The following is a 14,445-nucleotide window of genomic DNA, read 5'->3' on the forward strand; positions in this document are numbered from 1 at the left end:
AATGCTTATCAAACTGTATGTAAGCAATTCATATCCAAAGCTCTTAATACACTCACCTTTAGAAATCGAGAATCAAAGCCTTTGAAATCTTCTTCTTCCTGTGCAATCCCTCTGATTCTTTAGAGAATAACTTTCTAAATATAGTATGTATGTGTACCTTTCCTTCTTCCCAAAATTATATATATACATAAGAAAGAAAGAGGAGAGATGGTGGGTCGGCACAATCCAGCCGACCTTCCCCCTTTTATTTTAAAATTAATAATAATTTTTTTAATTTCCAACATAAATATTACACACATACATACATATCCGTACATATATATATATATATATATATAAACTTGAAATAACAACCAGAATATTACAATATCATATCTATTCAATCTCATTAATCAATTAAAATATATTTCTCTTAAATATTAAGTTTAGAGATTTCTTTACATTTCTAACTTTTTATTTTATTTTATTTTAGCATGGTTGTTGGAATAAGAAAACTCCAAAAATCTCTATTTTAATAGTTATTGGAGATGCAACCCATGTATATAAGCAAAACAATTGATTACCGGTAACCCCAACCTGCCTCACATCCAAAGACATCAATTGAAGAGAACATTTGTCGGTTCATTCAGCGACTAAGGCTAGCATGGGGAGAGGAAGATCGAACTCATGACATGTCTTGTATTTAGGCAAAATCGTTCCATCTCTTTACCTACCAACCGAGCTAAAGGACAAAAACCACCCCCTACTAAGTTCACATAATCAACCTCCTATATTTACATAACCACCTTCTAATAATTACATATTAACCCTCTACCTTTAAATATCTGGAAATCTAATTGTAGAAATAAAGAGGGAAAGGGCTACACATAATTGTTATTCATGATATTCATGGTACCAGACGATATTCTGTAAACTGATTTTGGTTTTCTTAAAAACCAAAAAAACAAAACAAAACAATTACATACAAATCTTGAAAATAGAAGATTATAACTGATCACATTTAGTTGGAATAAACGACAACGTCTCCTTGTCAAGATCATGAACCACCATCATATTCTGCTGCTGTATATTCCCAAATATCGATATCCCACTCGAACTTCCCATCGCCAAACACACCACTCCCGCATTCAAATCTCCGATCATGTAGTTTTCCCCCGGCAGATCCAACTTCGCATCTTCGAAATGAAAAACCAGCTTCGGAATCTCGATCTTCATCTCTCCAGACCCATCATTTTCCGGCAACTCAAAACACAAATCCAGACCAGTTGAATCCGAGTTATCCACCTTCAGTTTCGTTTGAGAAACAAACTCCTTCTTCACCAATTCGAAAGCCGATTCTTCAAGATACGTGATGGTGGTACCGGAATCGATGATCAGTCCGCCACTCCCATCTGCATTGATCGCAAAAGTTGATTTCTTGATCGGCAAATCAACTTTTCCGACGGAAATCCCTTGGAGTGAAAGGTAATAAAACGATGGTTGTGATGGGTTTTTGAGTAATGGCGTGGTTAGAACACTATCATTTGAAATTTGGCTCACTAAAGACCCCATTACAAGAGTACTGGTAGGGTTTCCAGATGATGGATCATCATCATCAATAGAGGTCAAGCAATAAGAAAATTTCGATTTTTTGAGCTGTGAAACCAACGACAATGGCCCCCTTCCTAACCCTACTAACCCACCACCTTGATCGAACCCACTGCCTTCATTATCTTCCCCACAACCAAACCCTAATTCCGGCACCGTCACCTTATCAAACGTAAACGTTTCTTTCGCCAAAATCCCTTGGCTCGATGAGTAATCTCCATAAGAATACAAATACTCGCACCCATCTGCTGCACATTCCGAAGTGGGCAAAGCCTTACATAAACTATTCGTACACGAAACTTTTGAGAAAGACGATGACTTTTCCGGATCAAAAACGGGCGTTGGAGCATCAAAACATTTGGTGCATGGTTTGCATTGGGTCCAAATAAGATCGCTACCAGTATCCATGATGGCGGAATAAGTTTCCGGTGGAGTTCCGATAGCCAGATTCATCAAGAACTCTCCGTTTCCAGCGTGAACCGGTGATGTTACTTTGGAACTCGAATCAACAGATAAACTCGCCATCATGTTATTGATAAGTCTTTCTAACCGGAGGTTACCCCTCATTACACCACGTTGTAAACGCTGAAACTTTGTGAGGTTTTTGCCGGAATCGACGTGTTTGAGAGGCACGGTGAAGGACGGTGGTTGAGGGTGGTGGGTGGGATGATCATGGAGGAGGTGGCGGGATGTGGAAAGGGTGGGAGAAAGAGAGAGGAGTTGTAGAGAGAAGATGAAGAAGAGAAGAGAAAAGAGTGAGGAAGCCATGGGAGGGTGAGAAGGTGAAGGTGGAGTGTATGTATATGGGAGTTTTTATCTACCGAAGATTGAGGGAGACGGAATTGGTCTAAGGAGGAAGAAGAGGAGAGAATATATGGGAGAAAAAGCTGGTGAAGATGGTTTGAACTTTCAAGTATATACTCTTCCAGTCATACGAGTAGGTCACTGAACAATTAAACCATATCTATATCTATATACACAGCATTTGATAAAAATCCTTAAAAATTATTTTTTATGCATGAAGTACTGTATATTGATTCATATTACTTAAAATTCAATATTACAAGTAAAATTCAATATTACAAGTAAATTATACGTAAGTATGACTTATTAAAGCTCTATGTTTGAATTCGTGTAACTAACTTCAGATAAACATAATCAAATTAAGGATAAACATTTTATTGTATATATAAAAAAAACTAAAATATAATTACGATAATCATTGAGTTCTAACAAAATAATTAATTATTATCTTTAAAAAAATTATATTATTAAACCAAAAATAAAAAAAATGAATTAAGGAAATACACAAAAAAAAAAAGAAATTTTAAATAGTTAGTTTGATTGTAATATCAATATTTTTTTATGATATCTTCATATTTATATTTTATTCAAAAATAAAAACATTAACTTTTTCTCAAAACCACATAAAACCATATTAGAACATCGAGTAAGACAAAAAAAAAAAACGAAACACTAAAATCGAGATGTATCTCGCTACATTGTGCGAGTACTTTTCTAGTATAATACAGTTAGGGTCGGGTTTGAACAATAACATATTTAAATCATGAAAATTATGATAACAGTTAAATCATATGTAATTTACAAATACGTTTTCTTAAAGGGTGGTGTTGCTGTTACATCCAATAACAATTATCTTAATTATATTTTATATTTTATATATTTAAAATAAGATGTTTATCTTGTATACGATTATGTTTATCTGTTGTTAGTTACACGAATTCAAAAATAAATGTTTAATAAGTTATACTTATACACAATTTATTTGTAATCTTGAATTGTAAGTAATATGCATCAATGAACAGTAATTCATGCATAAAAAATGGTTTCTAAGAGTTTTTTATCAAATACTTTTCATTATAACTAAAAGAGTTTGATCAAAAGATCTATCAAGATGGATTAATGTGGTTCCTCTATACGGTGCACCTACTCGATAAAAATCCTCAGCTTCACATCCTCCTATGTGATTTGTTATAGAAATAATATGATTGAAACGTTGTCATTTTACTCGTAAGTTGGACAACATTCTCGTTAATCCTCTGACTATGTAAGCTGTAAGCAATTAAGTAGTGAAAGGAATAATGTATATTATGTAAAAATGGCAGCTGAAGGATGGATTGATTAATTTTGAAGCATGGCATCCTTTGAGTTGATATCATAACCCATTACTCATAGAGGTGGTGGGTAATGATGGGTACGTGGAGTATAAATTCGATAACAATTTAACGGAGGAGGTAATTTTAAGTATTAGATATATATATATATATATATATAATTTAACGGAGGAGGTAATTTTGTTTGTTTTAGGAGAAAATCGTAAAAAAACGTAACACTTTATTAATCATTTATTTGTATGATATGCACTATATATATAAATAATTTTTACATTAAGCACACGTGTATAACATGCATACGCGCATTGAAACAAAAAAAACATATTATATTTTTTGTATACACATATATACACCGTATAGGTAAACGATTATTAAAGTGTTCATTAGTTTCTATTTTTATTTTTTAGGGTTTTCCCTAAACCCCCCTCTCTCTCTCTCTCTCTCTCTCTCTCTATATATATATATATATATATATATACTATATATAAGGAGCTTAAACGGTTATGGGTTGAATTTTAAGAGGTACATCCTCTTATACATCAGGTACAAGTTTAACAACAGATAACCTCTCCACATTTGACGCGTTTCTTTTCCACCTCCCACGTTTCTTCCCCACCCCCACGCCCCTGAATTATCTCCCATGTTCGGCTCCTATGCTCTTTTCAATCAGTATTCTCAAAACACTAACCTCACCACCACATTCACGCTATGTGCAAGCCTAATTCTGCTCTGTGATTGTTCTCTGTTGTTACATTGTCCTGTGTCGCTTGATCTCTGTTGTTCTCAAAACATGAAAGCAGACCTTAATTTTGCAATCAAGTGCATTTCCTTTCCTTTTCATTTAATTTCTGGTAAATAGATTTAGGGTTTAGAACATGTTTCAAATTTCACAAACAGGTTTAATTATAACATGTTCTAAGTGAAATCAGGTGAAGTTGATTACTTGATGCAGGTGTGTTTATTGTTCTTATTCAGATTAAGATTTTTACAACATATTGGCATTAATTGATAATAAAGAAAAATGTGCTTTGTGGTTCGTGCTCTTCTTCTTGTTGTTATATAGTTTGCTTTTGGTTTGAGTTTAATTAACGTATTTCCTCTCAAAATTAATGTGAATGATTTATATTTCGTCCATGAAGAGGCCAACGGCTGCCAATTACAATTGAAGAAGTCCGAATGGATTCCATTCCTCTTCCAAGTTTGTGTTCATCGAACAGAGTACAACAATGTGAAACACCAAAAGACAAATGTGATTGCCATTACCCCAGTCGATTTGGCAGCCGATACAACACTTCTTTTAGAAGATGTCTTTGATGAAAAGTTCATAACTTATTAGTTGTATGGCCTACCCTAGCCAAAAGTCATGATATTGAAACTATGATATGATGATGCACCATGCTTGTTTTCTTATTGTTGTTTTGAATGAACTTTTGTTGTTTTCCACAAATCGTATGTTCTTTTATGGTATGTAAAGAATTTTTTAGGTATGACTTGGATTTGCTATGCACTTAATCATGAAATTCAATGTTAAGCAAGAATCCCCTGCGAGGCTTACAATAGAGTAGTCATTCATACCCATATAGATATCAGATTGAATCAGCCCACATCCCTCCAAAGAAACCAAATTGATCATGGTTTCCAATCGATAATCCTTCGGCCATAGAATGTTTGACGTTTTCATGCTTTTGGAGAAGTGTCATATCAACCAACCTCTTAGGTTGGAACAACTTAACCTCTTGCTTCATTAATTTGAAAGACATAAGCCACGTACAGATAGCTTAAAAAATAAAAGTGGCTCCAAACAATGATTAAATGGATCCACCGTAAATTCATATCTAATTGTAACCGAATCGGATCTGATTGAAAATTTTACATCCAAATTAGATTGGTAGATTCTTAGATGATGGTTCCAAATGCAATGGAAAAAAAACTATCTAATCCAATGGTTATCCAGTTATCATCAAACTACCATACAATTAATTAATATTTGTAACTACTAATATTTTATGATCTTTGAAGGTCATCCTTGTGATGTGATGACTATGAGTTATCGCATCTGTGTGATAACTAGAATAAGATTGTCTCATCCAAGGTGTTATGAGAAAATTGTATCTTTTCTTGCAATAACTCTGAAGAATGACTCTTTAGACTTGAACGCCTGAGAAGCTCATCTAAACTTTGAAGTCTTTTTTTTTCCAGATTTTGAAGAAAAGTCTGTAGATTTAGATTTAGTCTTGTAAGCACAGTTCAAATCTCTGAAGATAAGTCTGCAGACTTCCATCATTGGTTCAAATTGTTTCTGAGTGGTGTGTATAATGTGATGAATTTGGGAGGGATGCAATGTTTAACTAGAGGGTCTCTGGATGTATTTGAAACCCAAATCTTTAAGTAGTAAACATTTTCTTGACCTAGAGGACTTGGATAGTTGACCAGAGGAGCTCTTGTTGGTCTTGTTCTGTATGATGCAAGCTTTGCCAAGGGGTATTTCAGATCTCTGAAGACAAGTCTGCAGATTTAGGCTTGTCGTGTAAACACATTTCAGATTTCTGAAGACGAGCCTACATATTTAGACTTCCATACTTGGCCCACGTTTCAATCAATCCCACTATTTTAAGATGCAATTGATTTTCTTGGGTTAATTAATTTGTGTGGTAACAGATGAGCCATGGAATCTTTACACAGACGGGCTAAGTAGGAGACCCAGAGGCTTTACATGTACTATGCAGAGGCTCTGTGTTTGGGAGTTGAGCTCTGTATTCGAGTACTAGGAATTTGCACGCAAGACTCCGATCTCCATGCCCTCTGTGTCCGAGCTCTGTGTCTGAGCTCTATATCTAAGCTCTTGGTTCCAGACAACTTCATGACTAAATCCTCTTGGACTAAATCATCTTCAGACTCCGTCTTCATTTTTGTTGACCAAATGGGCATTGGTTGGCCATGTTTTTGGTTGGTGAGTCTAGAGGGCCTCTGGTCTTGCTCTGTATGATGCAAGCTTTACCATGGGATATTTTTCAAAGATATTGAGTATTTGAATAACTCTGAACTAAGGTCTTCAGACTTCGTTTTCAGATTTGACACTTGGGCGCTCTTCAAGTCTTCTCTTAAAAAACTCTAAAAAATGACTCTTCAGACTTGTATCTGTACGCCTGAGAAGCTCACCTGAACACTGAAGTCTTCTATTTCAAGAGTACAAGTATGAAGAGTGATTAATCAGAGTGATTTCAAGACTTGTCTTGTAAACACATTTCATGTCTCTAAAGACAAGTCTGCATATTTGGACTTCCATACTAGCACATTTCAAAGATCTGAAATGAAGTCTTATAAGCACAGTTCAAAGTTCTGAAGATAAGTCTTGCAAGCAGTTCAATTAGACTCATTTGATTGACATGTGCCCTCTTATTCAATCAATCCCACTAATTTAGAATGCAATATTTTTGGGTTAATTAATTCATGTGGTAATTGAACACTAAAGTCTTATATTTTAGACTTAGCTCACCCGAACTCTGAAGTCTTCTTTTCCAAGCTTAGCTCATCTGAACTTTGAGGTCTTCTTTTTCAGACTTAGCTCACCCGAACTCTGAACTGTGAAGTCTTCTTTTTCAGATTTAGCTCACCAGAACTATGAAGTCTTCTTTTTCAGACGTAGCTCACCCGAACTGTGGATCTCTGAAGACAAATCTGCATATTTAGACTTCCATACTTGGCCCACGTTTCAATCAGTCTCACTAATTTAGGATGCAATTAATTTTGTTCTTGGGTTAATTAATTCGTGTGGTAACTGTTGAGTGTGGAACCTTCACACAGACTTCCATAGGATATCGTTTTGGTGGACTAAAATCTTATCCGATAAGTAAATAATAGTGTTAAATTATACCGGTAAGTACTTAACGGGCAAGTGTTTGGTAAGCGACGGCTCTTTAGGCCTCCAAATTTATTTGTTTTAACATGTTGCCATGATAACCTTTGCCTTTTTTTTCCCTGAAACAGGAGTAAAACTATGAGCGTTTTTCTTCTTAAATTGTTCTTTTTACAAAAAAAAAATTAATCATCTATGTTAATAAATTTAATTAAAAATATAAGAAAGTATGATATAATTATGAAAAATGTTTAAATGAGAAATAATTGGGAATGGATTAATGGAATATAGGAAAATAAGAAAAGTAGGTTTATTTACTTCCCGACAAAACAATTGAAATATTAACATCTACATGTGATATTAAATTCTCATCAAAATTTCTCTAACATGCATTCCTTTGAATTAAGAATCCAAAACAAAAATTGAAACACATATCATTTTCTTGCAAAATTTGGAGTGGATTATTCCCAACAAGGCAATGTCAAACGTTTCTTTAGCACAAAATTTGTATAATCATTTTATAAAAAGAAGCAACGTCCTTTTCTAGAAAAAAGGGAGGTTGAAAGCCAATTAAGTCTATAAATTTTGAGGCTTGTATGGCTGTAGCCTTTAGTGGTTGTTGAGCTAACAATGATAGCGCTATTTTAGTGTCAAGTAATTTAGGTGAGAAATCCCCAACAAACACACACATAATACATATACACAAGGAGGATCTATAACTAAATAAGAGACAACGTGTAAAACCATTAACATGCAAATTAAAGAAGGTGCACGAGCGACTTTGGCCCCTTTAGGTCGTAAGACAAAGTCACATGAATACATGTGATTTTATACGTGATTCAACTGTTTTTTTATTTTTAGTTATTTAGGAGGCACTCTTCTCGTTTGAACTTGACTCTATGATTGTGAATGTATATATAATAGCACCTATATTCCCATCTTCCTCCATAGAAAAATCAAGAAAATGGTATATATATATATATGAAAAGGTTAAGTTATTTTCTTATATATATGGCTAGCACCCACATCATATTGGCAAATAACATGAAACTTAGCTTCATATCTCAGAAGAAAACTCTAGTTATATAAGGACCACATGACATACAACTACCGAATTAAAAGAAGAAACAAAAAAACACTCATAAATCTTTCAAAGCTCATCTTTGAGGATGGATTCAGAAGTAGCAGCATCACGGTTGTTTTGAATGAACTCGATGATGTCTTCCTTACTCCTATCTCCCTCATATGCCACATATTTACTACCACTTGCAGACTTAAAGTACAGAGTTGGGTAACCTCTAACTTCAATTATGTCACTTGGAACATCATTTTTGGTTCCATCCTGTAATACAAGCCGCATCAATCAACAAACAAACATTCATTTCTATTCTTACAATCATTCAAAGGATGAAATGCATACCAATTTTGCAACCACGACATCAGCATCCTTCTCAAACGAGACAGCAACTTCGTCCAATATTGGAGCCAGTTTTTTGCAGTGCCCACACCATGGTGCATAGATTTCTAAGAGAACTGTACATCATCAAGCAATTAAATTAAGATTACAAATGGTCATGATACTAATTGCAATACATATTATATGCTATAACATTTATTCACCATTCTTTTTGGAGTCCAAAACCATGTCTCTGAGGCTCTTGGCAACTACCACCTTCACAGGCTCATCGTTAGTTTCCGGAATAGCCTCAGACTTTATAGATGGTTTAAGCTTTCCATCCTGCATGCAATTATATATACAAGAAACCATCAGTTTCAAGCTCACGAATATAATATCTAAAATATGTTTAGCATTCTTTTTTTAAAGCATGTATGGTTACTAATTTGTTCACATCATGAAGAGAGAGTATTACTAAAAATTTCAAAAACGGATGCTGTTTGATTCATTTCAATCTAAGTTCAGATGATAATTTGAATAAGCACAAAAAAATTACACTGTAAGACAGGGTAAGAAGGCCAAACATACCACATAAGATTTCAACCAAGGAGCGATTTGATCAATTTCCACGTTTGGGTTAATAAACTTGAGACCTTTGTTGTTCTGTACAACGAGAACAGGTGCTTGATCTTCTGTAAGCCCAAAAAACTGGTCATCCAGGAAGATCAGTATGTGAGTTGAAATCAAAACAGAAATCGACCAATATATATGATTATGAGGAAGATAGTTAGTTACCTGAAAGGCACTTTCACTAGCTAGAACATCACCCAAAAGGAATTTTAGTCCTTTCCCTTTGTATAGGCCAGCAATTTCATTGTATTTTGACTTGAAATTATCAATTTGGTCATGACTAAAATGCAGGAACAGCATTGCCTAAGCACAACAAACAAATCCATTATTAAGAGCATCTCCAACAATTTTTCCCATAATTCCACTACAATGGAGAAAGAAAAATAAAATTATTCAAAAAAAATATCCAACCCCAGTTTTTTTTGTTAACCATGGTTTGCCTTACACGCACCTCGACTAATACCAAGGGGCATGGAGAACAGTTAGTAAATTCCTTATTTGACGGCTGAGTTAACCCGACAAGGTTTATCTAACCCGAGTTGTTTGTCCATTATGGAGCATCATTAATTATAGTATTAAAATATTCAATACCCAACAAACTTCAAGCGTTTAATTGGTGGAAACAATAAAAAATATTTCTCTCTCCACAGCATTTAATTTTAAGGGTTCTCCATGTTTACAGATTTCTACCCTGCCCCTCCTACTTTCTCCGTTTTGGAGGATTAGATGGAGCAGAAATATAATATAAGACCTCCAAAAACTCCAGTTTCTCCATTTTGGAGAATCTATTGAAGATGCTCTAAGCCTGTCATATTATCATCAATAAAAAACTGGATAGAAAAGTAGGATCAATCTAGACATAATTCACGCTCACAGTTACTTCAGCATCATCGATGATAACTTCTTGGTAGCACATCATGACGCCTGACAACATACTGATAGTATATTTCATTGCTCTTGTTTATCAGAAAGCTTAAAAGTGCACATGTGGATAAGAGGTTGTTGACACCGCTGATTCATATGCCATCACAAACTTGATCTGAACAATTCGGAATTCACCGTAGCACTTGGCTTCACTGAATGAGATGAATATTCTATATAGGCCAGTTTAAGATTTTGGTCTTATTTGGTCATGAATGTAATAGGAATTCACATAACCACTTATCATCTCAAGTTGGCATTCCTTAATTAATAAATACTCCTAACTAAGATGACATAAGAACAAACAGAGGCAAGTGAAATGAAAGGGCAGTGCTGAAGCACATAAGATGTGTACCTTTTCATCTGGACTTCCAAAGTATTTGTTTAGAAACGGCTGGTTGTCAGGGTTTTGGTCAAAGAGTGTGACAAGAGGAATGCTACCTTCTTCAATGAACTTCTCCAAAGCATCAACCTCGAAATTCTGAAAGTTCAGACAGGTTTTATGTTCAATTGCTATGAAGAACCTCATACTTTTAATAAGAACAAAGAATCAGAACCAAGCTAGCAAAAGAATAAAGATATTAAATACATTTCTTCACCAATACCTTGAAATCAACAAAAAGTTCATCAAATGGCTTTAGTAGCCTAACAGTTGCCTTAGAAACTGATGATTCCCCACGATGAATGAGCTCAGCATTTGTAGTATGGCCAAAATCATAGTCTGAGCGCAACTTTTCAGCTACAATCAAAAAATTCTCGAATTCTTCCCCAGAAAATTTGGGGAAAATTCCTACCTGCAATGATGCAACAGACATTTTGATCTCTTGTCAATGGAAATCACAGAACATAAAGGATCATGATGAAAGGGAGAGAATTCAAAAAGCTTACTATAAAGATCTTTTTGCCATCAATAAGTCTATCTGCATCTTCTGCAGTTTTTATTTCCTTTGACGCAGGACCAGTTTGCTTCTTCAAGTAAGTCACTATACCATCAGCCTCTCGAGGGCCTTTATATTCCTGAACATTTTCTCCTCCGTTTCGCAAGATCTTGATTGTGGGGAAGCCTTGTATCTCAAATTGCTCTGCAAGTCCTTTGTTTTCTTCGGCATTGGCATCAACTTTGGCCAAGACAATTGCAGGCTCGTTACCTGACAACACTGATGCAGCTTTTTCATACTGCACATTCGAAGAATATAGACAAGAACGATTGTTTCAGCTATTCTTCATTATAGAGGGGTGAACTGTAAATTATCATTTATGGGACCAGCATGGAGTAAAGATAGATATACCTCTGGAGCGAGATTCTTACAGTGACCACACCTGTCAATAGAAATTGCAAATGTCAGAAACAAAGTTCATTTCATATACAATTGGAAAAGAAGGCCAACTTTTTCACAGGAAGTTAAGATCTATGCATTTTCAGTCACATGGATACTAATGCATGTTATAGCATATCGTGGTCCAGAATATGTGCAACCTATACATTTTGTTTAAACACACAGATACATCAAACACTACTATACCATTCGGACTATCTATCATGTGGATATACTTTTTTACATATGCTCCCCCTATTGTAATTATAGGCTTTGTTAATGGTAGAGATTCCTGATGCTCATTCCGACATATCACTCATGAGAAATAGAAAAACAAACATAACAACAACAACAACAACAACAACAAAAAATACTTAGAGCTTCTCCAACATTATTGAAAAGTCAAAATCTCTAAAATAAGCAATATTCAACTCCATCAGATACTTTATTTCCAAGATTTCATTATTAATTATATTATTAAAATATTCTATAATTTTATAATCCTAATACATTTTAAAAAAAAGCTTATACAAACAATACTAATCCAATCTCGTTGGTGGAATGAATAAAAAACGTATTTTTCTCTTTTAGAGTTTTAAAGAATTCTATATATTTGGAGTTTTCTCTTATGTTTCTCTATTTTAATGAATAAGATAGAAAATCTGTTTTGGAGCAGTATAGAAAACAAAAACTCAATTTTCTTTATTTTAGAGAATATGTTGGAGATGAAAATGGAGATTTGGAATTTTTCTCCAACAAATTCCTTAAAACCTTGTCCAAAATGGAGAAAGTAAGAAAGAACATGAAATTCTCCAAAAATGATCATATTTTATTTTTGTTCACAGATTAGAATATTCGAAATTAAATGTATAAGAAAAAAAAATATTATATTAAATGTAATTGAATAAAATTTAATAATATAATTCATTGAAATTCTCCAAAAATGATTATATTTTATTTTTTAATTTTGTTCTTTCTACCTATTATAATATTTGAAATTAAATGTATAAGAGAAATTAAATGCATAAGAAAAAGAAATAATATTTTATTAAATGTATTGAATAAAATTTAATAATATAATTCATTCCAAAGAAAATGTATATTCATTTTTATTTTGGAGACTGCCATTGAATTTTTGTTTAAAACATTCAATATCTTTTATAAGATATTATTTATCTCTAAAAATTAGTAATCATTTTTGGAGATTTTGGAGGAATTCAGCCTTTCCATCATTCTTTTTCCAGTTTTGGAGAAGGTTTAAGGAAATCTGTTCCTAACAAAAATTGAAATACTCATTTGAGACATTTTACTAGCAATCGGCCGATCATCCACCATGCTAAAGCCAGATCCAGAGCAGTAAAATTCATTTCTAATCTAGGAACATGATCCATTTTGCGAATTGAAACGAACATGAACCAAAAATAAGGCCGATAGCGTATTGCTCGCATTACAAAAAATATCAGAAACATAGATTAAACCATAAAGAGACATTAAAAAAAATATTTTGAAACGCTATGCGGTTAGATAACTCATACGTTACATATAAATAAAACTTAATCGAAGACATTCTTCCCTTCCTCCGATATATATCATCTATAAGTTGATTCAAACTCCTCTTTTTCACCCCAAACACACAAAAATAGAACAAAACCTCTAGATTTCCCAACAATCCAGTTGCATGCAATGTCTAAAACTTCGAAATTAAAGAACACAACAAGAAAAAAACAAAAAACCACATAATCACAAGTCGATGAAACCAATACTTAATTATTAGTTGGTGAAAATTGTCAGTTCATCGAATGAAACACGAACGAAAAGCATGAATTAGATCAATGAAGAGAGATGTACCAAGGAGCATAGAATTCAACGACGATGAACTTGTGTTTAGACACAATCTCCGAGAAATTTGAGTGATCCAACGTCAATACATATTCTTTCTCCTCCTCAGAAGCAGAAGAGATCGAAAATACAGTCGATAATAAAATCACGAAAACACACATCAAGAGCACACCAGGAACCCTACAAGACGCCATAGCTACTCTCTCTCTGTATCCCTCTAAAACTTCTTGTCTCCAGCGAGAGAGAAAGAAGAATATGAGCTTGTGTGCGTGTTCTGCGTGAATAAATAGGCGTTTAGGTGTGAGGAAGGAGACCCCAATACGACAGCGTTTGTTTCGGGGTTTGAGTAGTTTTGATACGGATGTTGTAAAGTAACGGAAAGATTATGGAAATCTTATTTATGACCCGAAAAATGAAAATATATTAAAACAACTTTTTATATATTTAAAAAAGATTAAACCCCAAAAGTTTCTAACGTTTGTCACTTTTGACGGATATAGTCCCTCAACTTTAATTTTTTAGATTTGGTTCCTCATGGTTTCTAAAGTTTGTCACTTTTGATGGATATAGTCCCTCAACTTTAATCTTTTAGATTTAGTTCCTCATGTTTGTCAGGTTGTCTATTTTCCATGGATTTCGTTTCTTCCACCAATGATGGTCAAGCTTTCCCATCAGTTATTTTTTGTTTTTCTATTAACTAGTTAGTGACTGATTTACGACAGATTTTTAAATTTAGTTTTTTATTTATTTAAAAAAATAAGTGTT

The 14,445-nt window shown here is 33.9% G+C and overlaps 2 protein-coding genes across 2 annotated transcripts; both read right to left on the reverse strand.

The window, feature by feature from the left end:
- Positions 1 to 876: 876 nt before the first annotated feature.
- Positions 877 to 2,355, reverse strand: LOC112527913 (aspartic proteinase nepenthesin-1). The gene has a single exon (XM_025138770.1). The coding sequence runs from the start codon at positions 2,353 to 2,355 to the stop codon at positions 985 to 987; it is 1,371 nt and encodes a 456-aa protein (XP_024994538.1). The 3' UTR covers positions 877 to 984.
- A 6,251-nt stretch (positions 2,356 to 8,606) lies between these two features.
- Positions 8,607 to 13,907, reverse strand: LOC112521739 (protein disulfide-isomerase-like). Its single transcript, XM_025130740.1, has 10 exons — positions 13,690 to 13,907; positions 11,815 to 11,845; positions 11,414 to 11,701; positions 11,131 to 11,319; positions 10,881 to 11,006; positions 9,770 to 9,907; positions 9,563 to 9,682; positions 9,199 to 9,316; positions 8,999 to 9,111; positions 8,607 to 8,920 (listed from the first exon to the last, which is right to left on the reverse strand). Exons 1-10 carry the CDS (start codon positions 13,872 to 13,874, stop codon positions 8,729 to 8,731), a joined length of 1,500 nt encoding a protein of 499 aa, XP_024986508.1. The 5' UTR covers positions 13,875 to 13,907; the 3' UTR covers positions 8,607 to 8,728.
- Positions 13,908 to 14,445: the final 538 nt, after the last annotated feature.

Source organism: Cynara cardunculus (genome assembly GCF_001531365.2).
Source record: "Cynara cardunculus var. scolymus isolate 2C chromosome LG 1, CcrdV1, whole genome shotgun sequence".
NCBI lineage: Eukaryota > Viridiplantae > Streptophyta > Magnoliopsida > Asterales > Asteraceae > Cynara > Cynara cardunculus.

Bases quoted from the DNA above. Each gene is read 5' to 3' on its own strand.
- LOC112527913 (XM_025138770.1), bottom strand. From the start codon at position 2,355: ATGGCTTCCTCACTCTTTTCTCTTCTCTTCTTCATCTTCTCTCTACAA.
- LOC112521739 (XM_025130740.1), bottom strand. From the start codon at position 13,874: ATGGCGTCTTGTAGGGTTCCTGGTGTGCTCTTGATGTGTGTTTTCGTG. The intron at 11,320-11,413 runs GTAAGCTTTTTG...GCATCATTGCAG, and splicing joins ATGGCAAAAAGATCTTTATA to GTAGGAATTTTCCCCAAATT. The intron at 9,908-10,880 runs GTACACATCTTA...TGTTGTGCTTAG, and splicing joins TTGGAAGTCCAGATGAAAAG to GCAATGCTGTTCCTGCATTT.